Source organism: Anastrepha ludens, chromosome 2, assembly GCF_028408465.1.
Source record: "Anastrepha ludens isolate Willacy chromosome 2, idAnaLude1.1, whole genome shotgun sequence".
Lineage (NCBI taxonomy): Eukaryota > Metazoa > Arthropoda > Insecta > Diptera > Tephritidae > Anastrepha > Anastrepha ludens.
Window position 1 is genome coordinate 48,766,035 of NC_071498.1, and position 27,834 is coordinate 48,793,868.

The 27,834-nt window shown below is 34.8% G+C and overlaps 3 protein-coding genes and 1 long non-coding RNA gene across 4 annotated transcripts; 2 read left to right on the plus strand and 2 right to left on the minus strand.

The window, feature by feature from the left end:
• Positions 1-7,628: 7,628 nt before the first annotated feature.
• Positions 7,629-8,789, plus strand: LOC128861282 (putative nuclease HARBI1). Its single transcript, XM_054099343.1, has 4 exons — positions 7,629-8,265; positions 8,323-8,467; positions 8,534-8,659; positions 8,725-8,789. Exons 1-4 carry the CDS (start codon positions 7,906-7,908, stop codon positions 8,787-8,789), a joined length of 696 nt encoding a protein of 231 aa, XP_053955318.1. The 5' UTR covers positions 7,629-7,905.
• Positions 8,790-8,908: 119 nt separating this feature from the next.
• Positions 8,909-10,256, minus strand: LOC128857509 (uncharacterized). The gene is made up of 3 exons (XM_054093263.1): positions 10,018-10,256; positions 9,759-9,942; positions 8,909-9,700 (listed from the first exon to the last, which is right to left on the minus strand). Coding segments are annotated over exons 1-3 (774 nt in total). The 5' UTR covers positions 10,020-10,256; the 3' UTR covers positions 8,909-9,112.
• Positions 10,257-14,389: 4,133 nt separating this feature from the next.
• On the plus strand, positions 14,390-26,317 carry LOC128870509 (uncharacterized). Its single transcript, XR_008455395.1, has 3 exons — positions 14,390-14,763; positions 24,140-24,228; positions 25,428-26,317. It is a non-coding gene; the product is annotated as an uncharacterized LOC128870509 (long non-coding RNA).
• LOC128870498 (UDP-glucosyltransferase 2-like) lies at positions 16,941-23,648 on the minus strand. Its single transcript, XM_054113179.1, has 2 exons — positions 23,284-23,648; positions 16,941-19,523 (listed from the first exon to the last, which is right to left on the minus strand). The coding sequence occupies exons 1-2, from the start codon at positions 23,534-23,536 to the stop codon at positions 18,214-18,216; spliced, it is 1,563 nt and encodes a 520-aa protein (XP_053969154.1). The 5' UTR covers positions 23,537-23,648; the 3' UTR covers positions 16,941-18,213.
• Positions 26,318-27,834: the final 1,517 nt, after the last annotated feature.

The following is a 27,834-nucleotide window of genomic DNA, read 5'->3' on the forward strand; positions in this document are numbered from 1 at the left end:
TAACCTTTTCAAGGTTAAAGTATGATATAAAAGTATACTGAAATTTCTAGACAAAGTCATCAATATGTGGACCTTTATTGGCATTTTTGCTGTGCTTTATTTTAATATATTTTATGTATTTACTGATATTTGTTTTTGTTGATTTGATTTTTTTATTTGGATATATTTTCCTTAATAGTTTGCTTATGTTGAAAGTATATTTTGCTCTGTTTATCAATGATATTTGATCTTGCCTCTTATCAGCAAGATTCCTGATTGATGCGGACGACGTTAAAATTTATTCATCGATTACTAGTTCTCTCGATTCTGAATTGATGCAAATTGATTTAGATAATTTCAGTAACAGGTGTATCCTTAATCGTCTACCGCTGAACTCAAATAAGTGTTTCCAAATTACCTTTTCTAAGCATGTCACTGGTATTGACACCCCTTATCACATATCTAGCACGCCCCTCTCAGGTGTAAGTGAAATTAAAGACTTGGGTGTAATATTTGACTCGAAGCTCACTTTTGGTAGTCATATAAATGGTATTATTACCAAAACTTACGCCATGCTTACTTTTGTTAGGCGTTATAGCTCCAGTTTATCCGTCCCTTAATTGAACGAATACAGAAAGTATTCTTGCATTTCGCGTTGTGTATTTTACGCTTTTCGGATCCTCTCCCTACCTACAAAGAGCGATTCGTAGTTCGGAGTTCCTCCATGTTATTCTCGCAACATCTTTTTATGCTCGAAATACTCCTATTACTGGGGCCTTAATTGAGTTTATTAAAATCTCTAAATTTGTTGAGATAGATTTTTCATTCTCAAAAGATCGCCTGTTGAATTTTTTGATTATTTAATCTAAATGGTTTAACTATATTGTACCTCCTTTTTTAATGCCCATTAACTTTAAAATATGTTAATTTAGAAGAATCTATGAATCTTGGTTTAATGAATAAATAAATAAATATTACAATAAGCAACAGCCACTTTTTACAATAACAACCATGAAGTCTGTCCAAGTCACAGTGTGAATTTGCAGAATCGGAGTAGAAACTAAAACGGAGCCCAATATCATATATGAATAGAACAAACAAATGGTGTCCAAGACTGCTTCCTTGAGGAACACCAAACGAAGCAAAAAAGGCTGTGAAGTAGTGTTACCAACAACAACATGACATAGCCTATTAGGTAAATATGATTTAGGCCAGGAAAGAAATATCGCCCAGTAATAGAAGGTGTGATACTCGAATGAATGAATGAATGAGATTTGCACTTCGACCTAATGGCCTTTTATGCCCTCTATTCATCACAATACCCCATCCAAGCCCAGCTCCCTTATTAAACTCAGGCTAGAGCAGGGTTATATTGAGCGTATGTGCCTTTCCTCTGACTGCAGTTAGCCAAGATGTCTCAACCTTCTCCTTCTTCATTACAGCGTTGCATTCCAGGAGAAGACGCCCTAGAGTCTCCTGGGATTGGGCGCAGAAACGGCACGAGTTAGATGACTACGCAGTTTGCAGTGGCCTGTGAGGATGCCCATGAGCATTCTCAGATTATCCTTGGGGAGAGTTATGAGTTATTTAACCCCTTGCCGTGCTTTAACGAAAATTTGAAAATTTTGGTCCAAACATGAATATGACGAGCCATGCTCGTGAATAGATCCTCGGGCCAAACGTAAACATCACGAGCCTGGGTCGTGATTGAATGTTAGTTTCTATCTGTGCGCCACCAGAGTTAGTCGCGAGTCTCATAATTGCTATTACAACATAGTTTATATTATTCTAATTTGTTTACCATGCGTTAACGCGTAATACTTGGGTCCGAGTTTCGTCGAGCTAAATGGCACGGCAAGGGGTTAAACCGCTTTTGGTTGTACCCTCCCAGTAAGGATTTCAGGAAAACTAGCCATCGGCACAGATCGTTAGATTTTGAGGCCGTAAATTCCGGCGCCTATGCCTTCTGGGGTCTTCGAACCATCAGCTTACCAGTGCAGTGCACAGTACTGGAGATTCTTTTCAAATGCAGGTCTACTCAACTTATTGTGCAGTTCAATTCTGAACTTCTTTCGAATTTGATCTCCTTAGTGATATCACTAACCAGAGGTGAGTGGGAGCTTCAGCTTTAGCACTACCATGTTTATAGATGACATCATTTTTGACACATCACAGGTGCGATACTTTGTGTAAGGATCTGCCTAGAATAGAAAAGACCTCTCTGAGTTTTCTGAATCAAAGCGAGGTTTCAGAGATGGTAGGTCTCTGTCTTGTGGCTTCTTTAACCTGGTGCTGGAAAAGATTATGCGAACTGTAGAAATTAATCGCTGAGACACCATTTATTGCAAGAACGACATCAACGGACGTAAAAACCGCACTACTAGTTCTCCCTTTTCTAAGCTGGATAAAGAAGCGAGTGGGTCTGGTGATGAACGAAGACAAGACGTAGTGCCTCCTGTAATCAAAAAAAACAGTCACTGAACTCGCGTATCGACGCCCACGTCATTGTTGAAAGCTATAATTCTACTTCAAAACTCCTACTTCAAATCTTCGTTTATTTGGAACCATCATAAACACCGATAATAAAGTCAGCTTTCAAATCCAACGGAAAAATTTGTTTGTAACAAGTGCTACTTTGGTCTAACTAGGCAATTGAGTAGTAAAGTAATCTCTTGACGAAAAAAACTAACTCTTCAGAAACCTCTCATCATACGTGTCCTATTCTAGGGCGAGAAGCAAGGAGAATGTGAATACCTGATGGGATGTGCCTTGCAGTGTTCGAGAGGAAGATTCTAGAAGCGAAGATTATATTATATATGCCTTACGGTAACACGGGCATAATGCAGCTCATAAAGATCTAGGTCATATCGCCTGAATTGTGACAAACGCTCCTGCTCTGAAAGTATTCGTTGCCGGACGAGCTGGTGGTAGCAGAGGAAGAGGAGGCCCTCATTTGCGTTAGAAAGATCAGTTAGAGAAGGATTTGACTTTACTTCGGGTGTCCAACTGTCGCCGGTTAACACGAGAAATAAAAGACAGGGGCGCTTTGTTAAACGCGGCCAAAATCGCCTAAGCGGCTATCGCGTCAATCAAGAGGAAGAAGGAAATTTGTTTACGAAAATTTGATTTTTGTTTATACTGATCTTATTTTAAATGAAGTATGCATATTTTTGTATGAAATTATACTATTTTTGAATATATCAATAAAATATGAATGCACTGAATAGTTGACGTTCTTTATACGTTACGTCCGTGAAATAAATGCAACTTTTCTCTATTAATTAGCAATTGCCCCTATATGCAGTTAGTAAAATTTAGTTGCGTTTAAAGAGATTCAACTGTATCAGCATTTAGTATAATTTATTTAACTACGGCTACACCCATTGTCGTGCATGTGAATAATTTACAATTCACACATCACGCACACCCTCACGCTCACCTTCAGAGTACTCACGCCTCAATTATCTCACATCTCATTCTCCTCATTTTGTAATCAGCTTCGCTTGTGAACGCATTAAAATCACATCAAGTTCATGGTCATGCGACGCGATTTAAAGTAAATAATATAATTCTAACATTCAAAAATAATTTAATTTAAAATATTTGGGGTAAAATAAATGCTTTATTACTTTTGTTTACTTCAATTAACCAATTAACGACTTTGGTGTTCTCTATCAATCTCTCTGTTGTTATTTATTCACGCTCTTCTGCTCTCTTTTAATCTACATAGCACCCAGCGCCAAGAATGATAGAAACAAGATTGCGCCCTTCAGAGCGTACGTGACGTCACGTTTGCTGAGTTGTGCAGTATTGCCAACCATTTGCTCTTCGCAATAAATTTAGTGCTTTTTTATACCGAAAATGCGAAAATTTTGAAGTTTCGTGTTTGTTTCTTTTTGCGTTTAATTTAAAGCTACCGAAACTGTAAGTTAAAAAAAACTGTATTATTAAAGAAAGAATGTTATAAAAGGTCACTCTGAGAAGGTTTTAGTGCTAATGAAAATTAGTTGATTCTTATAAAATTTAGTATTTTGAAAAAATGGTGGGGAAAATCTTAAATATTTTGCAAATCATATTAAATTGTTCAACCAAGTCGTGGATCTGCACATTTTATAGTGTCTAATATTGTTGCACAGCCGCTGATAAGATTAAACAATGTGTGAATGTGGATTTTAATAGTGCTGATGGAGTTGCGCCAGGAGAAGTGCCTTGAACGGATGGTGCCACTGGATGGATGGCGGAGGCAGTGTACTCAGTCCGTGGATCTGTGCTCAGTTACTATTCCTATAGATATTTTAAAACATTTAACTTTAATTTAATGAAATATTATAAACATATGTATGTATGCTTTATTGAGGTTCTTACTAGCACAATTTTTCACTGCACATTTCATGTTTTCTTATTTTTCACTTATACGAGTACACTTTCACGAATTATCTTATTTTTGCGTAAATATTCACTAAAACGTTTGTTACCGTTTCTTCTTATTAACGCACATTTCAAAGAAGAAACGAATATTCATAAACATCAACAATAACCGCAATCATGGGCAATGTGACCAGATCTCTGAGAAGACTTTAGTGCTAATGAAAATTTGTTTACTCTTATAAAATTTGATAATTTGAAAATGCAAATTTAATTTTTGGCTCCATTTAAGGTTATGCAAAAATATTAAATGCCCCTCTCTCAACTCTTCTTAAGATTGAAAGCCTTTTTACACATTTTAAAAAGCCTTTGAATATTTATTGAATGTGAATTAAAACCATAGAGGTGTAATCGTTTCTTCCGGTCATCAATCCTTAGTGAGACATAGGGCATTAAGAGTTATATTCATTGTAAAAATAAACAACAAAATACCAGAAAATACTAAAGAAACCATACTGACATTTTTACAAAGAGAGTACTTTATCTAGTTACATAACTTCAAATATAGCAAAAAAGTCGTTCCCTTAACAACAGAGTCTCGCTTAAAAAAAACCTCATAAATTAAATTGTACATAAGCTTGACACATTTATTTAAAAAATCGCACATTTTAAAGACAATTTGTCTCGCATACAAAGTTCTTTAAGTGATTCAATAAAAATTTGTTGGTTTATTTTCTTTGAATAGGCATTTTAATGCGTTTTTATATCCAAAGCTAGGCAACACTGCAGTAGCGAGAGAGAGATTTGACTGCCGAAAGCAGAAGAACACCAACAACACCTGCACTCGCGGGCAATGCCACCAGATGTTAAAAAAAAGTAAAGCTAAATAAAACTGTGTGAATTGTTTAAATAATTATTAAAAAATGTATATTTTACAAAATTATAAACATGACATTTTAATTAGAACAACTAGAAAAATGTCATGAAGAAAGAACTAAAACTCCGAGACACAAAATAATAAAAATAACAAAAAAAAATGACAAATCGAGTTACGAAAATGGTAATCTGGCCATACTGGAGCTAAAATCACGTAACTAGTTGTCAAATTCGCTGAGCGCAAAGTAACGGGACCACGATGGGCGCCATCTCATTATTCTTTGCATCATGACCCAGCGCAATATGTACCCGCTCTCAATGATTTTGCTAAGATCCACTACACATGTAATCCATTTAAGTGTATGCTCATGCGCTTATAAAAATACGTACGGATGGATGTACATACGAACACACATATACGATATATGATACTTATCTCAGAGAAGAAATACAATAAATTTATTCTTGTTACTTCAATGTTTTGTTTTTTGTCATTCCTTCAATAACAGCAGTAATTGGTGAATACAGAAGAAAAACGCGTAAATATGATGATAAAATAAAATATAATTCAAGGTAAATATCTTGCTATTCTAAATTAGGTCATTGCATTAGACAGACTTATTGCTTCAAATCCAAGAAAAACTATCAGATGAAAAAATTCAACTTATTCTCCAATTAACTCCGATCACCATGAGAAAGTATGTAAAAGCGCTAATCGTTTTAAATGCTAAATATAATCTTTTAGAAAAAACTTTAAATAATTTTATCAAAGTTGGCAAAGTGAATTTTACAAAACTTAATAAATATATTAGTGGTACCTATTTAAGAACGCAAACGTATGGTATTTGTTGCAAAATGAGCAAACTGGCAACGCCACAAACTATCTGTCAGTTTTTAAATGAAATTTGTTTTGAAACAAAATTGCAATTATGCTCAAGATGATTTTTCGATAGAATCCCGGATCATTTTCATGCATTTCAACGACCGAATCAGCAAAGACACGACGTTGTTGATGATCGGCCGGCTTGAATTGTAGTGTTAACGGGACTTTATAAGCCTAAAGACCCAAATCTTTATGGAAAATACGGTGTAATGACGTTTGTGGAATACCTAATTCCAAAGAACGACGAAGAATGAGCAAACCTGGGTTTTCTTCAACACTTTCGGCTATAATAGCAATATTTTCGGCTGTTCTTGAGGTACGTGCACGGGTTTTATTCTTCACATCCCAGCAGCTTGAATTTTTTCACCAATTTCTGTATTGCGGTCCGACAAGGTGCTTCACGATGACCCAAAAATGTTCGTGTTTTATGAACCGTCTCTGCCAAATTTTCAACATTTTTATAGTGAATTTTAATCATTTCAATGCGTTGTTTAAGCGTGTATCGTTCCATTTTTATTAATGGCGTAGTTTCTACTTGCCAAATATCGAAAAATTACAGCTTCAAAAGTCGCATCTATCAAAATAGCGTGGTATTCAAAATAACACCTGTTATTGGAAAACCCTTTATAATTTGAGGTATGATGCATGCAAAGGCCAATATTTTAAAGAATATCACTGTAAAATTTTAAGTTAATATAATATCTTGATTACTTTTTGAATTATATTCGACAACGCAGAAAAAAACGTATTTCGAGAAAAATGCGATAAAATTTTTCGTTCTAACTCATCTTTCGCTCGACGCTCATCACTTCACTGACTTAATAAAGACTTTTTAGATTTTTTATTAAGCTTAAAACACTGAAAAGATATTCCTTAGGTTATAAATGAATTTTTAGAACAAAAAAGAAATGGAAATTTTCAAAGTGCTGGAGGAGGTACCCATCTTAAAGGTTGGTGAACTAAATACTTGATGAATTTAATTGCTAAGTTTTACAAAAATTGTTTACAGCTCCCAATTAAGTTAAAACAAATATGTGACTTTACTTGTCTTTTTGTTGTTGGATATGCTTCGAAAAAAATGTAAATAAATAAATATAACATTATTACTACTATATTATATTTTTTTTTTGTCATTTTTCTTCATTCTTGCAAAAACAATAAAGCTATTATTAGCACTCTAAATTAAAAAAAAAATTACCATAATATAATCCTGTTCAGTTTATTAAAAAGTTAATCTGATTTAGTCATCCAGAAAACAAAAATTATGTAAATATTACATTTGTATTACAAGAAGATAATCTGCCCTATCGCACAATCCATCGTAGCAAATCTCCGAATGTAAATGTCCGCTCCGAATCGGAGCAATTTTTTATCATGCAACCCATGTGAATTCGAAAAAGATGTTGCCATACGCATATTTTAAATTTTGACATTTCGAAATCAAATGTTTTGCAATAAATTAAAATTTCAATAAAGACAAGCGTAAATAAATTTAATTAATTAGACTGCAATATATATTGGAAAAACAAAGCTTTTAAGTGTTATGGATTCTTCGTTGATATTTTCTATAATGTTGGTGGAGGCGGAAGGTGAAAGAAGTAGAGCGAATATGAAAATTCAACGAAAAATATTAAGGGACGCAAGCAATCCGCTCGATGTCGAGGACACAATGTAAGTATAGGAATAACTTCATAACTTCATAGGTTAACTTTATTTTATGAAACAGGTTTACTAAAAATTACCGCTTGAATAAGGCAGCGTTTTTGTACGTCTTAAGTGTCCTAGATGGAAATGCACGCTCAATGAGGTCGTGCTCCATCTCTTCGCTCCAGCGTTTGTCTTCCGTATTACGTTTTTTTGCAGAGGGTGGGTACCAGCATGGAGTGGGAAAGGACTTTGACATTCCCATGGCTCAATCCACATTTTGTGGCGTATTAAAAGACGTGTTACACACTCTTCAATGTCACCTATGTCCTCAGTGGGTGAATCTGGATTTAAGCAACGAAGAAAAAAGACAAGCAAAGATGGACTTTTATCAAAAATATGGATTTCCTGGTGCGATTTTATGTGTAGACGGAACACACATTAAAATTGTTGCGCCAGCTAAGGACAAATTCCTGTATTTTAATCGTAAAGGGTACTATAGCATCAATGCTATGATTGTAAGTCTTGAAAAAACTGATATTTCAAATATCTTTCTAATTTTTTATTTATTGCAGATATGCGATAATAAAATGAGAATTCGCTACGTGAATGCGCAGTATCCTGGCAGCAACCACGATGCTCATATTTGGAACGTAAGCAGCGCGCGAAATTTTTTTGAAAATAAATACCTAAACGGCGAACGAAACACTTGGCTTTTGGGTATGTGCATACACATATAGACCGTTTGAATAATTTTTTGCTAAAATGATTTTATTTATTCCACAGGAGACGCTGGATATGCTCTAGAGCCATGGTTAATGACACCTTTTCGTTCACCTACAACAGGAAGTGCCGAAGGAAACTACAATAAAATACATGCAAAAGCCAGAAATACTATAGAAAGGACCATAGGTGTATTTAAGAACCGATTCAGATGCCTTCTGGGTGCTCGTGAGCTTTATTATGAACCCTTGAAGGTTTGCCAAATAGTGAACGTTGCCGCAGCATTGCACAATATTTGTATGCATTATCGCGTGGTTGATGATTTTTCAGAAAATGTTGAAGAAAACCATTTTAATCAAACATGTGAACCTTCTCCTTCAACATATACTGATGCAGCTATTCGGATAAGGGAATCTATATCTTCAACATTAACACGACTATAGTATTCAATTAAAAAATAGCAAGACTTACATATATGTATTATGTATTATATATATGACTGTTCTTTTTTGTTTTCCGCTAGCTTCCTTTTAATATAAGCCTTCCAGTCTAGCCATACCTAGTAAATACGATATATATGCATATATACATACAAGTAAGGCACAGTAAACATTTATAGTTTTCAATAAAAAATGTGAATTATTATTTTTTTTTTGACAACGCTTCGAGGCTCTTATTCTCGACTTCTAACATTTGTTGTTTTATTTCATTTTTGGCCGCATTCAAGCACTCCATATTTCTATGGTGCCTACGCGTTTCTTCCAGGTCGGCGGCTTTCAGGTCGCACATTTTTTCCAGTGCCGAACACATTCTCTGCATAGTCGAAGCGAGATTGTCTAGCTTCATATCTTGCTGTTCAAAATGCTGCAGACTCTTTGCTTGGAAGTCCTTTTGAAGCGCTAGCTGCTCTTTTAGAAGATCTGCAGTACTTGTACCGACTCGCTTTTGGGCAGTTGGTGCACGTCTCGTGAAAGAAGGACTGCAGTTATCCGACAGCATGGATACGTCCGGATCGGGTCCACTATTCTCTGCCTCGACAGTAGCAGGTAGTCCCACACTTACTGTGCCTGGGATACCGTGTGTGCTGGTCTCTAAAGCGGTCAGTCTGATTACTTCTTCTTCCATCTCATTAAAGTGGTGCTGCTTATAGCGGCCACCGCCAGTTGTTGTTTGCTCCCTCTTGTTTTCTGACAATTTTCGCTTTATATAAGCCTTCCAATCTAACCACACCTGAAATAAAAATATGTTGTGCAAACGGTTAATGTACTTATATACAGCCCTTTATTACCTTTTTCCAGCTTGATACATCTTTGGTAGGTGGGCCTATACTATTAAGCTGCTTCGCAACATTTTGCCAAAACTCGGCTACCTCTTCCTTCGAGCATTTGGAGAACCCCTGAGCAATTTCTGGCTTCTCCTTTATTAGTTCCAACAAACTAGCATACTGCTGACGTGTTGTTACAACTTTGTACCTGTAAAAATCAAATAAAAGTTCATATACTTAAAAAATTCCTTTTTGTTTATAGTTCAGTTAATATAGGACTTACATTTTACAGCTTTCGTATTTTTCTCCTTTTAAATTTTCTTTTTATTACTACTTCTAATTTTTGTCCGTTAGTCTAACGTTGTCGTAGAAAAATTGTACGAAACGGTAAGATTTGACGTTACGAGTGTATTCAGTGAATGCTACTCTACGAATTTCGAATGTGCGTTCGGAGCTATTCGAATTGTATGATTAAAATTTCTTAGTTTCTACGAAAAACTGTCTACGACGGATTCTATGATAGGGCTGAATAATTTTCCTTTTTTTTAATGCAAATTAAATAACCAATATACTTAGTTTTTCTTTTATTTTTTATTACAGTACTAATTAGCTACTCTGAGTACTCTTTTAATATCATCAGGCAAGAAGGAGAAAACTTTTTCCCCTCTTTCTCAATCCTTCGTAAATGCAACTCTTATCAAAATTCCCTTGTCATTATTTACCTAACCATCTATAATTTAGTCATATCTTGAGTTCAAGTAAAGTGTCACTTTTTCTTTAACAAAAAAAATGTGGGCGCCAAATTTGTCCCACAACTGTGTTTGATAAACTTTATACGACTATTGTAGGAGGGAATTAACATACTTGTAGACATTGGACACAAGATTCCTCATGAGCAAAGTAAGTTGCTTCCAGCTGAAGACCAAAAATTTGTCATAAATGTTTTGCGATTTTTTCATTAGAAAACAAAGTCTTCTTAAAAAAGGGGTCTGTAGCATTTTTGCCTTATCCAGTATTGTTATTGTTTCGTTTACATTTGTCATCATATTTTTGCTACATTGAACTATTCACTATTTTATGTATTCAAACGTTTGCCTTAGAATAGTCTACTACAATTTCGAAATGTACTTCATTATTACCCTTTACATGGCATCTTGAAAAAAAGGTAAATATAAGTAAAGTAAATATATATGCATACTATAAAAAATAAATAACTGACTGGCGCATATAAGTATGTTAGGTATTTGACCTAGCCACTTTACCTTCTGCTCAAATATGAACGAGACGTTATCAATAAAACGGTCCGCGGATGACATATGGCAAACATAAATTTTTTGTTTTTCGGTAGGACTGTTATAAGTTTACATGGCAAATTTCAGCGTGATATGTCACATAGTTTGTTTTCTGTGCTACTGTAAACAAGTCAAGCTCGAGTGTGTTCTTCGAATTTAACGATGGAAATTCAAGTTGAACAAAGAATTTGTTTGAAATTTTTTATAAAGGGTTTTCCAATAACAGGTGTTATTTTGAATAGCTGTAATTTTTTGATATTTGATATTTTTTGAAATTTCTACTACTTTTTTTCGCACACTAGAAGTGCAGATGACGTTTAAATAATAACGTACTTCTGCCAATAAGTTAAACTAAGTTTCCTACCTCAGCAAGTCTTCTTACATACAATCTCTTTCGGTTCTATCTCGGATCAATGGTGTCCATACTGTTTAATTGATAGTTTCATAAAGATTTCAAATTTCAAAAAAAAAACTTCATCAACACAGGCAGACCTTTGAATACAAATTCGATGAGAGCAAAGTAGCGGTACCACGATAGGTGCCACCCAAGGATGATAGATTTATGTATTCGGTTTGGCCAATAACTATGGCGAAAAACAAAATTGTGAGGGGTACTTAATCTGCCACGTCATGGGCTGATTCGCCAGCCGAACTCTGCACGATCGTTCTCACACGCACTCGTCCAATCAATCGTTGTTCAGGCGGCAATTAAGTGAGATGGTGTTAATTTTTTTCGTACATATATCACTAACACATTTTTAGTTTTTTTCGTAAACAAACCGATTCATTGCCCCTGTTACGTCAGCCCATCAACTGATTTTGTCTAATAACGCTGAGAGCCGGCTAACGGTCTGATATTGGCCACACCTTATTATCCTCTCCATTGTACTTCGGCGTAGTATGCTTTTACTTTCCTTCTTCTGCCACTTCTTCTAATTCTTTTACGCGCAGTATTCTCAGATTATATTTAAGTGTTTTTTATCACATTTTTTTACATGACATGTACCGTATTTCCTGAAATCGTCTTCAGTTCTGTCCGCGAATTTTGTTTTATCTATATATTCTATTGACTGGAAACGCGAATAATGAGTGCCTCTAATTGGTGATTTGAACTGTGAAGAGAGAAACGGTGGTTGTGAAATAAGAATACAGTCTGCGCTGCTCTGCCGTTAAGGCAAAGTATGGAAAAATGATTAGCGAGCAACACAATAACAAAACAGCAGATATAGAATTTAGAGTGCATACGCTTTTCATTGCTGCTTTACCTGATAATTCCCGTTTATCCAGCTTATTGGAGTTTTGCACACAGCCAACATATACACAAACAACAATTTTTTGGAAAAATGCTCATTTTATTCTCAAAAATTTAATAGTAATAGCAAATAAATGATGAATTCGATTAATGCAAAGTGATAGTAAACGTTTCAAAGTAAATATATGTATAGCAAATAAAAAGTGCTCCAATCGGTTGAGTCATTTTAGTTTTTTTGCAGTTTGAAAATTAATTTTTGAATTTTTCAACACATTTTGGCTTTATAACGCCTTTGAAAAACACCTTTCAAGAGAGATAAGCTTTAAAATACAAAAAGTTCTGTACAAGTGGAGCATTGTGCGCATTGTTATTGTATCTGTATAAAAAGAAATATACGCGTACATACAAGCATACGAGTATATTTGAGTACACAAATGTTATCTATGACACAAATAACCCAAGAATGATATAAAAGAAGATTGCCCCCATCAGAGAGTGCGTGACGTCACGTTTTTCCGAGTTGTGCAGTATTGCCAACCATTTGCTCTTCGCAATAAATTTAGTGCTTTTTTATACCGAAAATGCGAAAATTTTGAAGTTTCGTGTTTGCTTCTTTTTTTTTTAAATTTAAAGTTACCGAAACTTTAAATTAAAAAAAAACTGTATTATTATACAAAAGAAGATTAAATAAGGCCGCTCTGAGAAGATTTTAGTGCTAATGAAAATTAATTGGATCTTATAAAATTTGATATTTTGAAAGTGTGAATTTAATTTTGTGCTCCTTTTAAGGTTATGCAAGAATATTAAATGTCCCTCTCTCAACTCTTCTTAAGATTGAAAACCTTTTTACACATTTTAAAAGGCATTTGAATTTACAGAATGTGGATTAAAACCATAGAGGTGTAATCGTTTCTTTCGGCCATCAATCCTTAGTGGGACATAGGGCATTAAGAGGTGTATTCATTGTAAAAATAAGCCACAAAATACCAGAAAATACTAAAGAAACCATACTGACATTTTTACAAAAAGAGTACCTTATCTAGTTACATAACCTCAAATATAGCAAATAAGTCCTTCCCTTAACAAAAGGGTGTCGCTTAACAAAAAAAACTCATAAATTAAATTGTACATAAGCATAACACATTTATTAAAAAAAAACTAACATTCTAAAGACAATTTGTCACGCATACAAAGTTCTTTAAGTGATTCAATAAAAATTTGGTGTTAGATTTTCTTTAAATGGGCATTTTAGTGCGTTTTTATATCCAAAGCGAGAGAGATATTTGACTGCCGAAGTAAAACCACAACACTGCATTCGTGGGCAATGCCACCAGATGTTAAAAAAAGTAAAGCTAAATAAAACTGAGTGAATTATTTAACTAATTATTAAAAAATGTATATTTTACAAAATTATAAACAATACATTTTAATTAGAACAGGCTAGAAAAATGTCCTGAAGAAAGAAACTAAAACTCCGAGACTAAATAACAAAAAAAGTGCTAAATCAAGTTACGAAAATGGTAATCTGGCTATACTGGAGCTAAAATCACGTAACTCGTTGTCAAATTCGCTGAGAGCAAAGTAACGGGACCACGATAGGTGCCATCTCACTATTCTTTCCATCATGCAAATAACCATTATATTCTCTATTACCTTATTTTTATAATTGAACCCAGTTTTGAACTCCTCTCTTTAACAAATAATCTCAAATAATGCTTCGGTATTTGCAATGCGGTTTAATTGAGCAAGTTGGGATTTCTGGTACACACCATATTACTATATATTATACTCTCCCATACATACTCGTACATTGTGACAACAACTAAATACAATCAGAGTTACTCGTAATTAATGGCCAAAATCCACTGTTAAATGACAGCTTTGTGATAAAACTGAATTAGTGGTCGAATGACATGTTTTTGTATATCTCATAGCTTACTAACTACGTCGGTATTTGTGTGTATGTACATACACGCTAGTACACAAATGAATACGTATGGATCTATTGGATTACTTTGGCATGCTTAGTCGAGCAATTTGTTGCCCAGATTAACAACAATTTTTGTAATTTATTCGACTTTATTTTATTATCGGAATTTTATTTGCTGAGCTCTATTTTTGTGTGTTTTCTTTGTTTATTAGTCTTCTTCTTTTCAAATGGAAATGGCTCACTTTTGTGACACGAAATTGCGTTGATTTTCATTGATGACAATTTTTTTGTATGAACATAAAATACAAATAGCCAATGTAGCATAAAATTAATTATATACGGTCGACCGGCGTTGAGAGTAGTTGAATGGGGAGGGCGCATAAAAAGTTCATACTGACGCTACCACTAAACTTAATTAAAACAAATGAATTTGCTATTTTGTAACGTATTTGTGGAAATTGATGGATTTGTATGTCGATATGCATGTGTCTCAGAAGCTGCACGCCTCAATCGCCCTATTAGAAGTGCAGCATTAAACGTTAAGCGAAATCAATAGTAAGTATATTAATTAACATTCGAAGTAAAAAAATATATTCCTCCTGTTAGCATCACAAACTAGTAGCATAAAACTTAGTAAAAAACTAGGCCAAGTAATCAAATTCGGGCTATGCGGCTATATGATAAAGAGGGTCCTTCAAAAAGTACCAAGGCCTGAAACAGAATTTGAGCGGATAGCGAGTAACGGGTTAACGGGTTGTCGGGAGGTGAACAGTTTATGCATTTCTGCACGAAAATTTGATCGGTTAAACACTATTGCGACGGGACGGTTTTCATGATTTTTGGGGCATTTTGTGGTTCCAAAAAAATCAATTTTGTTATGAAATCTTTTCGTTTGCTATATTTATGGAGCAAAAAAACAACAAATTCTTGATATTATTTGCTTTTTATTTGTCTGCTGTTTCTTGTAAGCAAACAAATTGTCATCAACTGATCAGAAAAGCAACCCCGAGGCTTCAACCCGGTGGAGAAAATAGAAATTAATCGAAATATTTTCTCGCCGTAAAAATAACCGACAGCGAGAATTCTCAAAGCATGAAAGTAACTTACAAGTTCCAAAAGGGGCATGTTCTCACACCAAAACAGCAACAAGTCAGACTTGAGAGAGCGAAGAAGTTGCTTCGCTTGGTCGAAACGATCAATTTCCGAACATTGTGCTTTCTGACGAGAAAATTTTTCAAATTGAGCAATTTATAGACTCTCAAAACTATAGGTTTTATTTTACTGATCATTCATACGAGAATATGAGTAATCGATAGGCCACCAGGAGGCAGCACCCGCCACAGAAAATAATTTGGGCCGCTATAGCCGCAGATGGGCGTTCTCCAATCGTTTTCATCGAGCCTGGCGTCAAGGCAAATGCGAAATATTATCCTACAAGTATTCTGGAGGTTGCTTTGAAGTCAAGGGCAGACAAACATTTCGATGGCAGACCATGGACGTTTCAACAGAACTCAGCACCATCTCACAAAGCTCGAGTGCACCAAGTATGGTTAAAAAACAACGTTCCGAACTTCATAACGTCCACACAATTGCACTCAAATTCATCAGACCCGAGTCCGATAAATTATTCTTTTTGGCCCATTTTGGAGAGCAAGGTCCGAACTAAAAGATTCACCAGTCTCGAGCCGCTAAAAAAAGCCATTATCCGCGTCAGGGCAAAATACCTTCAAGTCACATTCTGCCAGCTTGCAATTCGTTCCTGGACCGTCTGAAGGCAAGGCATAGTCAAGGCAAAAATTGGTCATATCGAGCAAAAGTAAATTGATTCTTAATTTTGTATTACATATTTACAACATTTTTTTAATTTGAATTGAATAAAAGTAATTTTCTAAACTAAATGTATGGCCCTTTTAATTGGTTACACTTCGAGCGCCGGACCCTATATGCTATTAAATGTGTTCTAATTTTGACAGCGGGTACCCGTCAACCCGTTAACCCGTTTCCCGCTGTCCTTAGCAATTCTGTTAAGAGGTGAAGGAAATAAGTTCATAGGCGCTGACTGCATAGAGGTGTGTCGTGGACTTAATATAAATACCACAAAGACCGCAGATATAGTATCATCTTTTTTCTTATCTTCAAGTTTCCGTTTCTAAATGGCCAGTCTCTTAGGAGATTAAATACGTTCGCGAGGATAAAGAGCTCTCTCTACATTTGCAAGAAAATTTTCGGCAAGCAAATGTGCTTTACGACTGAAGCTTATGGCTCGGCTGTGCTTCTAATGGTTCGCTACAATTCTGGTGGAACTTCGTTCAAACGATCAAGTTAAAAAAAAATAAATAAATACTTGGCGCTTACACTTCTGTTGGATGTTTGGCCGAGCTTCTCCTCCTATTTGTGGCATGCGTGTTGATGCTGTTCCACAAATGGAGGGACTTACAGTTTTAAACCGACTCCGAATGGTTTTTCATGAGAGGATTGTCATTGCCTGGCAATGAGTGACCTCTGATCAAGTTTTATCTCGTCAACAATCAGCAGGCTTTAACGATCGGTCTATGTTGTCATCATTCTGGTTACACCGTGTGACAAAATTCAACTTTTTTTGTTATCCACGTAAGGATATAGATAATTTTTTTTTTTTAATTTTCTCATCAATTTAATTTTTTAAAGTACTTTAAAGTCTATTGTGTGTAATTTAGTTCAAAGAGAGACAGTTAAAAAATGTTTGTTAAGTTCTTTATTTTTATTTATTTTATTTTTTTAATAAGAAATATCAAGAAAATTTAAGGATAAGATATTAAATTTATCCTATCGAAAAATAACTAAAAAAGAGTGCATCTGAAATTTTTCCAGCTCATATCCAGTTGAGGTTTTAAATGTTAAATGATCTAGCACATGACACCATTAGATCTGTCTATCAAAGATATATGCTCCTCAGACTGCCCTGAGGCTAAGCGTACTGAGATTTTAAAAAGAAGGACCTGAAGAAATTCGCAGTAAATCCGATTACAACTGTTCAACGATCTTTCTCGTCAAGAACTTTAAAACTTTGTTTGCCACTGAGTCTCGGTTAGAATTCACGCGTTCGATTTTGTAAGGTAGTACAGAATTTTCTGCGATTTTTGTGATTAAAATCGTTTTCCAGTTCTATAGTTTTGACTTTAAGAGATTCCGTCTTTTTCTTCCTGCAGACTTTACTTCCAAACCGCTTTTTCATTTTGTATGTTTCCCGGTTGGACCTAGTGCTACCGGACATAGTGGGCCGTCTCGTTGTCGCCTCTGCTGACCGATAATTTCAATTGACGCGGTCAGTATTGAATTTTTTATAAAAGCCCATTGCTACGCTACGCAGGCGTTTGTATGATATTTGTGGAAATAGGAAATGTGTGCTAAGACCGGATGACACCTTTCATTGGAACTTCTTGACTATTTGTGGGCTCGATAAAAACTGAACAGTGTTGCAAAACACAACAAAGTTACTCTTATTTGGATGCCTGGACATTGTGATATTACAGGGAACGAGTTAGCTAATAAACTGGCTAATGAAGGCTCTGCAAGTATGCCACTAGGCCCTGAACCCTTTCTAGGTGTCAATTCCGCATCGATTCAACTATGGATTTACGACTTCATGAGGTCTGCCCATAGAAGACGTTGGTCTGGGTTGAACTCGTGCAGAGAAGTCAAGTGCTTTGTGAATTGCTGTCCCACTTCCGTTCTCACCTGATCTGGCTCCCTGATACTTTTTCTAGTTCCCTAACATGAAGAAATGGCTACTGGGAATAAAATTCAGTTCAAACGAGGAAGTCATCGCCGAGAGAGAGACGTATTTTGGACAATTCGACAAATTCTATTTTTGTAGAGGTTAAAAAATGGGCGGAGCGTTGGGAGAAGTGTATCTTTCTCAAAGGGGACTACGTTGAAAACTAAAAAAAAATTTTTGGAAAAAATGGTGCCTTCATTTCTAACACATATTTTGTAATTTTTTGTTTTCTTTTTTGTTAATAGTTTTTATGTGCTTTTAACTTTCTCGTAATTTTTTGTGAATTTTTTAGTAACTATTTTCTTAATCATATATACAACAAGAAGCAACACCAATAGCGGCCCACCAAATAGCACAACAATCGTGTCCAAATTATGATACTCGATCAAACTCAATTCTTGCGCTGCTACACGCATATGTGGTGCTCCCTTATAACGCAGTACATACTCCGTCCAATAGATTGCCGTCTGCAGCGGTTTCATCGGTTGATCGTGATACAAACGTGATAACTCTTCGACGCGCCGTGTATACTTTGAATTGCTCAACACCTCAAGTATGACACTTTTAAGTTGGTCGGCAGTGAAACTCCTGAAATCGACACCCAAACCGATGCCCTTGGCCTGTGCACGCGCCACATTCAGATGTTGATCGTAGTATATGGCCATACCCACCACCGGTTTCGCATAATGGATCGCCTCAATGGTGCTCAGCAGTCCACCGTGTGTTATGAATAATTTTACATTTGGGTGCGCCAGCAGATCGGATTGTGGAAACCATTTACTGATATAGACATTCTTGGGCTTTTCAGGTAATTCTGAGACTTCAAACTTCCAGAGTATGTTGTAGGGTAGCGAAGCAAACACCTCCATTAGAATGGCGCGTTTTTTTTCGGACAAATTTTTACTACGTATATTTGAGCCCAGTGAGAAGTAGATGGCGCCCTTTGGAGAAGCATTAATAAATGCTTCCATATCGAAAGGCAACTTACTGGGTTTGTGATCAATATGCCAGCCGGCCACTTCGATGGCATTCGGCACGTATGGGCGTGATATGCTCACTGAGAAATGTTGATTCAGCAACAGCAGTGAGAAATTTTTGCGTACGTCTATAAACGGTGCTGGTGGGTTGACTCGAACATATTTCTTATACAACTCATATTGTAAGGGTATAAGCACAAAACGATTATGTAGCCACTCTACAATGTGCACGTATAAGTTTTCTAGGCGCTGACGAAAATTCATGCGATCTGTAAAATGGCTTGTGACTGAGGGTATGTAAGAGATTGGCGAAGTATTTCCAACTAATTCGTCGATACGAAAATCAGTTCCGAAGGTAGAGACGCCAATGAGTAGCGCTTTGAAGTGATATGCCAAAGCATAGAGAGCTTCCTGTTGCAGTGCTTCGACGATGAGCAGATCGAAAGTCACACCATTTTGAAGCCATTTCTGCACCTCTGTATGCTCCAGCACTTTGCGTGTGGGTGTGCTTAGAAAATCGATACTCCAGTTAAGTTCTTGCCATTTGCTGATTGTCGGCTCTGGTGCGTCTGCAATTAGATCTGGAAAATAAGTGAAACCATTAATTGCATTTAAGAAGAACTTATCGTAAAAATGTGGCTGCAATGTTTTGTTTCTTTTTTCTAATTGGCACTGAGGAAAAAGTGTGTACATTTTAGTGAACACAGTCTGAACTCAACTATTATCTTTCGTATAAAGTAAAACTTTCCCTGTAAGGGCATATACTCGTATGTATGTATATACTCCTGCGTATAAAACAATAGCATCGCGACGAATTCCCAGATTTTAATTTTTTTTCTGTGGTGTTATATGGTGTAATATTTTTTTTTTATGTTTTTATAAAAGTATAGCACACTCTACAATAAAAATCGCCTTGATTTTTGATAATTATTTTTGCATACGATGCCAACAACATTTTTCCATATAAAGGGCATATTCGGAATTCTTTTATATGGAAGAAAATGCTCAACACTTCAGCGAATAAAAATAGTAAAATATATTTTTAGAAAAATGTTCGACAAAAGTATTTTGTTTGGAGCCTTGAGTTACACAATGCAACATATGGTACTTTTATAAATGAAAAAAAAAAAATAATAAAAATTAATATAAAAAAATTGTTAAAACTCTGATGCGCTGCTCTTCTTTTATACCCATGAACATAACGGTAAATAAATTTTTGAAATCGCAGATGTTTTTTCTGAAGTACCGGCGAAAAAATCAACATTTTCATGCATGAGCGATTCCATGTCAAGTGGTCTAAGGATTTTAGACTTGATTGTTAATGTTTTCTGAAAATTATTTAATTAGTTTATTTGTAGGCTTAATAATAAGAAGTTAACTGAAAAAATAAATGCTCAAAATTTTGGTATAGAGTTCTTTAAAGTGAAATATCTTCGATTACTTTTAACATTTTTATAATTATTTTTTATTTTTTTAAATTAAAATTTATATACAGTCGAACTTCTCTACAGTGAACTTCCATACAATGAAGCTCTCCTTATAATGAACTGGCTTCGAAGACACTGCTTTTTCGTTCTACTTTCGGTGTATTTTTGTCTCCTGAGAATGAATTTCTATATAGTGAAGTTTTCTATATAATGAACAAATTTTACAGCTGGAAATTCAAGCGTCCTAAGTTTTTGTCTCCATATAGTGGATTTTTTCAAAAGTTTTCTGTTGCAAAAAATTACAGTTAGATGTGGACAAACTGTAATGAGGGGAATCCCAAAATTAAAACAGAAAGAGCTGAGCTATTACAGTTTTATTCAGTGATTGAAGTTAAAATGACGCATCGAAGCAGCATTTCGCTTGAAAAAAAGTTATTAATGATTAACAAAGTTAATGAAGGAAAGAAAAAAAAAAAAGATATTGCCAATGAATTCGGAGTTCTTCCCAGCACTTTATCAAATATTTTAAAAAATAAGGAAGTGATTTTAAAAAATGCGGAGGATTTGGCAGTAAATACCAAACGCAAAAGACTTCGACCTTGTCATTTTGAGGATATTGACGAAGCAATGCTGAAATGGTTACTCGTTGCACGTGGTAAGAATCTCCCTTTATCTGGACCATTATTGAAGCAAAAGGACAAAGATTTTGCGGAAGCACTAGGACACCACGAATTTGAGGCAAGCACAGGTTGGTTAGACAAGTTCAAAAGTCGGCATGGCGTTATTCAAAAGACATTATGTGGTGAAAGTGCTGACGCCAACATAGAAAACCATGATGAATGGGTAACGAACGTCTTACCGAAATTAATTGAAAATTACAACATTAACGACATTTTAATGCCGACGAGACTGCTTTGTTTTTCAAATGCTTGCCAACTAAAACACTGGCATTCAAAAATGAAAAATGCTTTGGTGGGAAGCAAAGCAAGGAGAGAATAACTGTCCTGGTGGGAAGCAATATGACTGGATCAGAAAAGCTAAAATTGCTGGTAATCGGAAAGGCCAAAAATCCGAGGTGCTTCAGGGGAATAAAATCTTTAGGTGTCGATTATGAGTTTAACAAAAAAGCATGGATTGTAAAACTCGACAAAAAATTTTGTGATCAAAACAGAAAGGTGTTGTTTTTTGTTGATAACTGCACTGCCCACCCTAAAGATGTAAGAGACAAGTTGAGAAACATTCATCTCGCTTATTTTCCTCCCAACATGCCTTCACAACATTACAGAAAACGAATTTTAACGAATATATTGACTCAAGTGGATGAGGGAAATTCTGTTATGGCCATAGACTTGCTGCAAGCAGTTCGAAATCTTAGCAATGTATGGAATGTCTATGTTAAACCAGAAACAATTGCCAACTGTTTTAAAAAGGCTGGATTTTCAAAAGATGCTATGCAGATTCCATTTGAGCATTGGGATGAAGAGGACCTTCTTTCAATATCAGATTTGGCTGCTTTACAGTCTTCATTTAAAAAAGTAGCAAATATTGAAGCATTGTTTGATGACTACGAAAATGTTGATAATGGTGTGCAGACTTGGGACAACCCATCCGAAGAAGATATTCTCAACAGCATTTTTGAAAGTCGCGGAGTTCCAGCTGAACCTGGTAAGCATTTATCTTTTTATAGTCAAACAAAAATTTAATATGTAAATATTATTTCAGACAACGATGAACACGATTTGACCGTTGAAGAATTGGCAGAAACTGAGGAGGCATTACCTACGTTGATACAAGCTGCTTCATCCATTAGCGTAATTAGAACCTTTGTGGAAATGAGGAGTGACGTGCCGATTAATGTTTTCAACTCTCTATATGATTTGGAAGCTTTTATTGAAAATGAAAAATGGAATACTGTAATTCAAACCAAACTCACTGATTATTTTAAATAAAATTACATAAAAAATCAATGTTTCTTTATAATGAAGTTTCTATATAGTGAAGTGATTTTCAGGTCCCGTGCGAATTCACTATATGGAAGTTCGACTGTACAAAAATAAATTTAAGTATATTTTTTTGTTCATATTTTTGTGAAATTTTTTTATTTTCTCAACAAGAAACAACCCTGTCAGATTTTATCTTGCATTTTTTCCTAATAAAAGCTCAGACTAAACTCAGTAAACTCTGCAAATTTCATAACTTTTCGCGTTATATTCAAATACGAACATGAAATCAATCAAAAATATTACTACAGCGAGTTATTTACATTAATAATGACTTAACCCAAAAAACAAAAGAAATATAGATAAATACGCAGAAATTACCACAAACTCCTCTTTTGTACAGGGATTGTGATATATACTAATAATACATCATTAGATGAAAGTATGGCTTAATTTTTTCGTAGGGAGGCATAGTAAGTTGAAAAGTTTGAAACCGTCTCAATATTTTGGTTTTTTTTGGATTAGGACACTCTTGCAGTAGATGCAGTGTGTCCTCATTTTTCTCCGTATAATGAATGCAAGAAATTAGCTTGAGCGGAAAATATTATCAAAAATCCATACGAATTTTGAGCCACTTCAAACTTGAATTTTATTAGACCAAATTTAAATAAGCTGTAAAACTGCATATCAAAGTTTTTCTAAATGTTCTGACTAAAAAGTGTAATACTTTTAGGAAAATTTTCAGAATTTCAACAATTTTTTACATAGTTTGAAACTTTCCGCTCTACGGTTTTTTTGTTGTACTTTTACAAAAAATAAAAAGAAAATATAGTCAAGCCTTGTCAACATCTGATGCGCACTTTCCTTTGACGCTGATATTATTGTATATATACCTACATCGCAATTTTTCTTATTAAATTTACCTTTATCAACTAATGAAATATTCTTCCAAATTCTCCACATTTTCTACTTACCTTCAAATATATGTTTTTCAAAATGAATGGTAACATCAGTAAAATTCTGTAAAGGCTGCTTTTGTGGAAATGCAGAAATTACAGTGACTTCGTGCCCTCTCTTTGCTAAAGCTTTCAGATAATTTTCAACGCAAATGTATTGCGATCGACCGTCGAAGGGGAACATAGCTAAAATTTTTGCACTATTCAAGCTCTCAATGTGACTCGCAATTATGGCCAATACCAATAACACCGATAATGGCATTAATGACATTTTATCAATTTGAATTTTTATTTAAAAAATTTAACTATTTTCCCATTAACAAATAAAATTACTAATTATTTTGTAACAATGCGAAAAGAAATTTCCTTCGGCTCTTCTACTCTCACTATTGCCCAGCGACTAACCTTTGACTCTGTGAAATGCATGGTCATAGTGAATAGAGTGTAATCGTAAATTCAAATTGAATTTTCTCACTCATTTTCCCACTCTAATTTTTCTCACTCTCTCTCTCTCTCTCTCTCTCTCACTCTCTCTCTCTCTCACTCTATCTCATCCTCTCTCAAACGATATCTCATCACTAATAAAAATTACTTAACTCTTTTGTGAATAAAAATTAGTTCTATCTATAGTTTATAGATTTGTGTCGCTCGATTTATTGCAATATAAATGGGTGCCCATTTGGCTCATCACTCTTTAACACAAATTACCCACTTTAAACTTTTGCATTGAAAATGCACGTATCATCTTATTGCTTTTACACATTTGGCTTACTGGCTTTCTAACTAATTATTCTACAGTTATACTTTTTTTTGCTTTGTTTATTTTGAGTAATACTTTTTCTGTACCCTTATCTACCATTTTTTTGTTTTATAGCAGGTGGCCCACCTGGAAGATCACCACTTCATAACATATCATGCAGGAAGCAGGCGCCACAGGATATGCAAAACCTCATCTAATGAAAGGTAAAGTTAGTACTGCATTTTGATTGATAATTGTTAGGATCCGATTGGAGTTTATCTGAAGAAAAATTAGATGAATTTATTGCAATTCTATATGCTCGAACTGCATATGGGGACAATAATTCGAAAATTTCTTTTTTGTGGAAAAACATATAGAGGCCTATTTTTTTCCTGAAACAATGAACAGAAATAATTTTACCGGAATTCTTAGATATATTCGTTTTGATAAAAAAAAATTCAGCGGAGCAAATGTTTGAAAACAGACAAATTCCGACTGAAGTAAAATGTAGATTTACGCAATACATGCCTAAAAGTCGGATAAGTTTAGAATCAAATTTTGGTTAGCATCGGTCTTCGATATTAAATACGTCGTAAATGCACTGCCATATCTAGATGAAAATAGGCCCTCTTCAATACAACTCACTAAATATGTTGTCCACAAACTCATGGGGTTATTTACGGGTTGTGGAAGAACTGTGACCACAAACACCTTTTCATAAGCGAATCCCTAGCAACACAGCTCCTAGCAAAAAAATATGTTAGTTGGAACTATTCGATCAAATAAAAAGGAATTAGTAGCAATTAGTAGCAAATTGCGAAGCACAATAAAGATGACATGAAACGATTTTCATCGAAAATTTTTACACTTGCAATCTATAAAAAAAAAAAAAAATAAATAATTGGCGCGTACACTTCTGTTAGGTGTTTGGCCGAGCTCCTCCTCCTATTTGTGGTGTGCGTGTGCGTCTTCATGTTGTTCCACAAATGGAGGGACCTACAGTTTCAAGCCGACTCCGAACGGCAGATATTTTTATGAGGAGCTTTTTCATGGCAGAAATACACTCGGAGGTTTGCCATTGCCTGCCGAGGGGCGACCGCTATTAGAAAAATGTTTTTATTAATTTTGCTTTCACCGAGATTCGAACTAACGACCTCTCTGTGAATTCCGAATGGTAATCACGCACCAACCCATTCGGCTACGGCGGCCGCCAATCTATAAAAGTAAGCCAAAAAAAGGCCAACAGATTTTATTAGTTCTAAACATAAATAAATAAGCGTTTACCTGATACTGGTGACGAAATTTATTACAAAATCTAAGTCTTGCGGATGGCCTCTCCAAGTTTTTTTTTAATATCGTTCGTTATTTTAATAAAAATTAAGATTTTTCTAAGTTTAATTTGTAAATTATATCGTTCATTTAGCTGGCATAAATGCCTGGATTTTGTACACGCAAACGACAGGAGAAAAAATCTCAAGACCAGATATTTTACTCAAGCTAGCTGCAGAACTTGGCGCCGATCTTCGAGAAGCCCCTGAACAATCTAAAGAAAGAACGAATACGAAAGGATCGTTGCCTAAGTCTACTACGGATGCTTGTCAACGTAAGAGGTGCCAAATAGGATAAATAGGACAAAATTTGCTCTTAATGTAAAAAAATATGTGTGCGGAAAATGTACAATAGGCACGCTTATATGTAAAAAGTGTGATGAGCAATGAATTAAAAATTCTTATTTTTGCCAAAGTAAGTAACCGTCCAAGCCAAGAGTGTTTGTAGGTATGTAGCATAGCGACCGATATTGTTGGCCTCAAAGGCTGTCAGAAAATATCAAGCTGAAACATCAAAATTATAAAAGAATAAATATTTATCATGCAGTTGTGAATAGTTTCCCGAAATGAGAAATCTGAGAAGCAGAGGCGAGCTCATACAAGTTATTAGCGAGAGAAACAAAAATGTTGATCACATCGTAGGTCCAAAACGTAAGCACTTCATAGTTTCCTATGCCGATTTGCCATAAAAATGTGCAATAAGTTGAAAACTTTCACACCAACCCAAAAACAAATTCAGACGTACACTTTGAAGTCGCCCTCTCTATCCTAATCCATTCTCACAATCGTCGAATATGTTTTACTTCAGTAGCCAATACAAAAAATTCTTCATTGTTGGCAAAAGTAAGAAATAAATTCTAAAAAGTTGTACGATAAAACTTAGCTATTATAAACTCACTATGAAGCTTACTATAGCTAAAGCTATAAATGAAAACCAAAAATTCCGAAAGGCGGTGTTTTTAAAAATAAGAAAAAATATTTTCACTTAAATAAATAAAATGATTTTCCAAAATCAAATATTAAAATGTACATTTTGTCCTAAAAAATTACAAAACAATTGCAAAAATGTTAAAAAAACCGAACATATTTAATTTTAAAAACTTTCCCAAAAATTTGTAATATTGAATACATCGCAAAATTACAAGGACGGGTGCCTTCAAAGAGGACAGAAAAACATTTCCCCAAAATTTTTTACAAAAAAGTAAAATATTTTTCTAAACAAAACTTTATTCAACCTTCAAACAAAAAAAATGTTGTAAAAATATTGCAAATGGGATCCCTACAAAATGCTGTATATCAAAATTCTTTTCGTACGAAATACTGTAAATTAACGTAACAAAATTCTGCAGTGACAAAATTCTGTATTTACAGAATTCTGTATTTACAAAATTCTGTAAAAACAAAATACTGTACTGTCTTAAAAAAATTCTGTATTGACGAAATTCTGTATCGACGAAATTTTGTATTAACAAAATTCTGTATTGAAAAAATTTTGTCTTGACAAAAGTCAACGAAAAAAGGAGCTCTACGCAAAAATACGGTAGATTGCGTAGCCGGAGTCGGACTGATGAGGGTTATTTTTTTGAAGCGCGGCCGAAGGCCGCCCACGCGAAAAGGAGTTCTACGCAAAAATACGGTGGATTGCATAGCCGGAGTCGGACTGATGAGGGTTATTTTTTTGAAGATATTTCACTTTTAAAATTCCTTACCAAAATTTTCAACTTTAAATAAATCCCAAAGTTACTAAGAAGGGTGTTTCTAAAACTGGCAAAAAAATGTGCCATAAAATTTTTTAGAAAAAAATAAAATGTTTTTTCAAAAACTAAAATTAAATGTTTTTTAAAAAAAATTTTTTTCAAAGATTATTATGTATTAAGATATCAAAACAAAATTTTGTAAAAATATTAAAAAGAATCGAAGATATTTCACTTGCAAACACTTCATACCAAAATGTCTAACATTAAATAAAATCAATATCATTAAATTTCTCTCAATTTTTTCTGTTCGTTTTTGTTATACTCAAGCCTACAAATAAACCAATTTTTAAAAGAATTGACGATACTTAGATCACTAGATATGAGATCACGAGTGTTAGATAAGTACATATATACTCGTATATTGTGGTGTATATAACGCTCTGAACAACCTTATCTTATCTTATAAAAGAGAAATCATTAGCAACTGGAGAAACTAACTAACACTGGTAACAGACTAGTACCGGAGACAGCCTCACTGATTTAGGCAGAGAGTGCCTACGAACTCACATTGGATGTTATACACTGATGCGGCTGTAGTGTTGCCTCCACTATAAATTCAGCGATAAATCTCTATTTATTTATTAACATAACACTTACTCTAAGGCCCAGAATGGGAAGGGAAATCGAAAGGAAAGTCACCCAGCCTTCAGTTACTGGGTTAATAGAATATTTCAAATATATAATTAGAGCTCTTTAAGGTAGTTAACATTGAAAGCGAGTAGATAATTATCGATTGAGATGCACA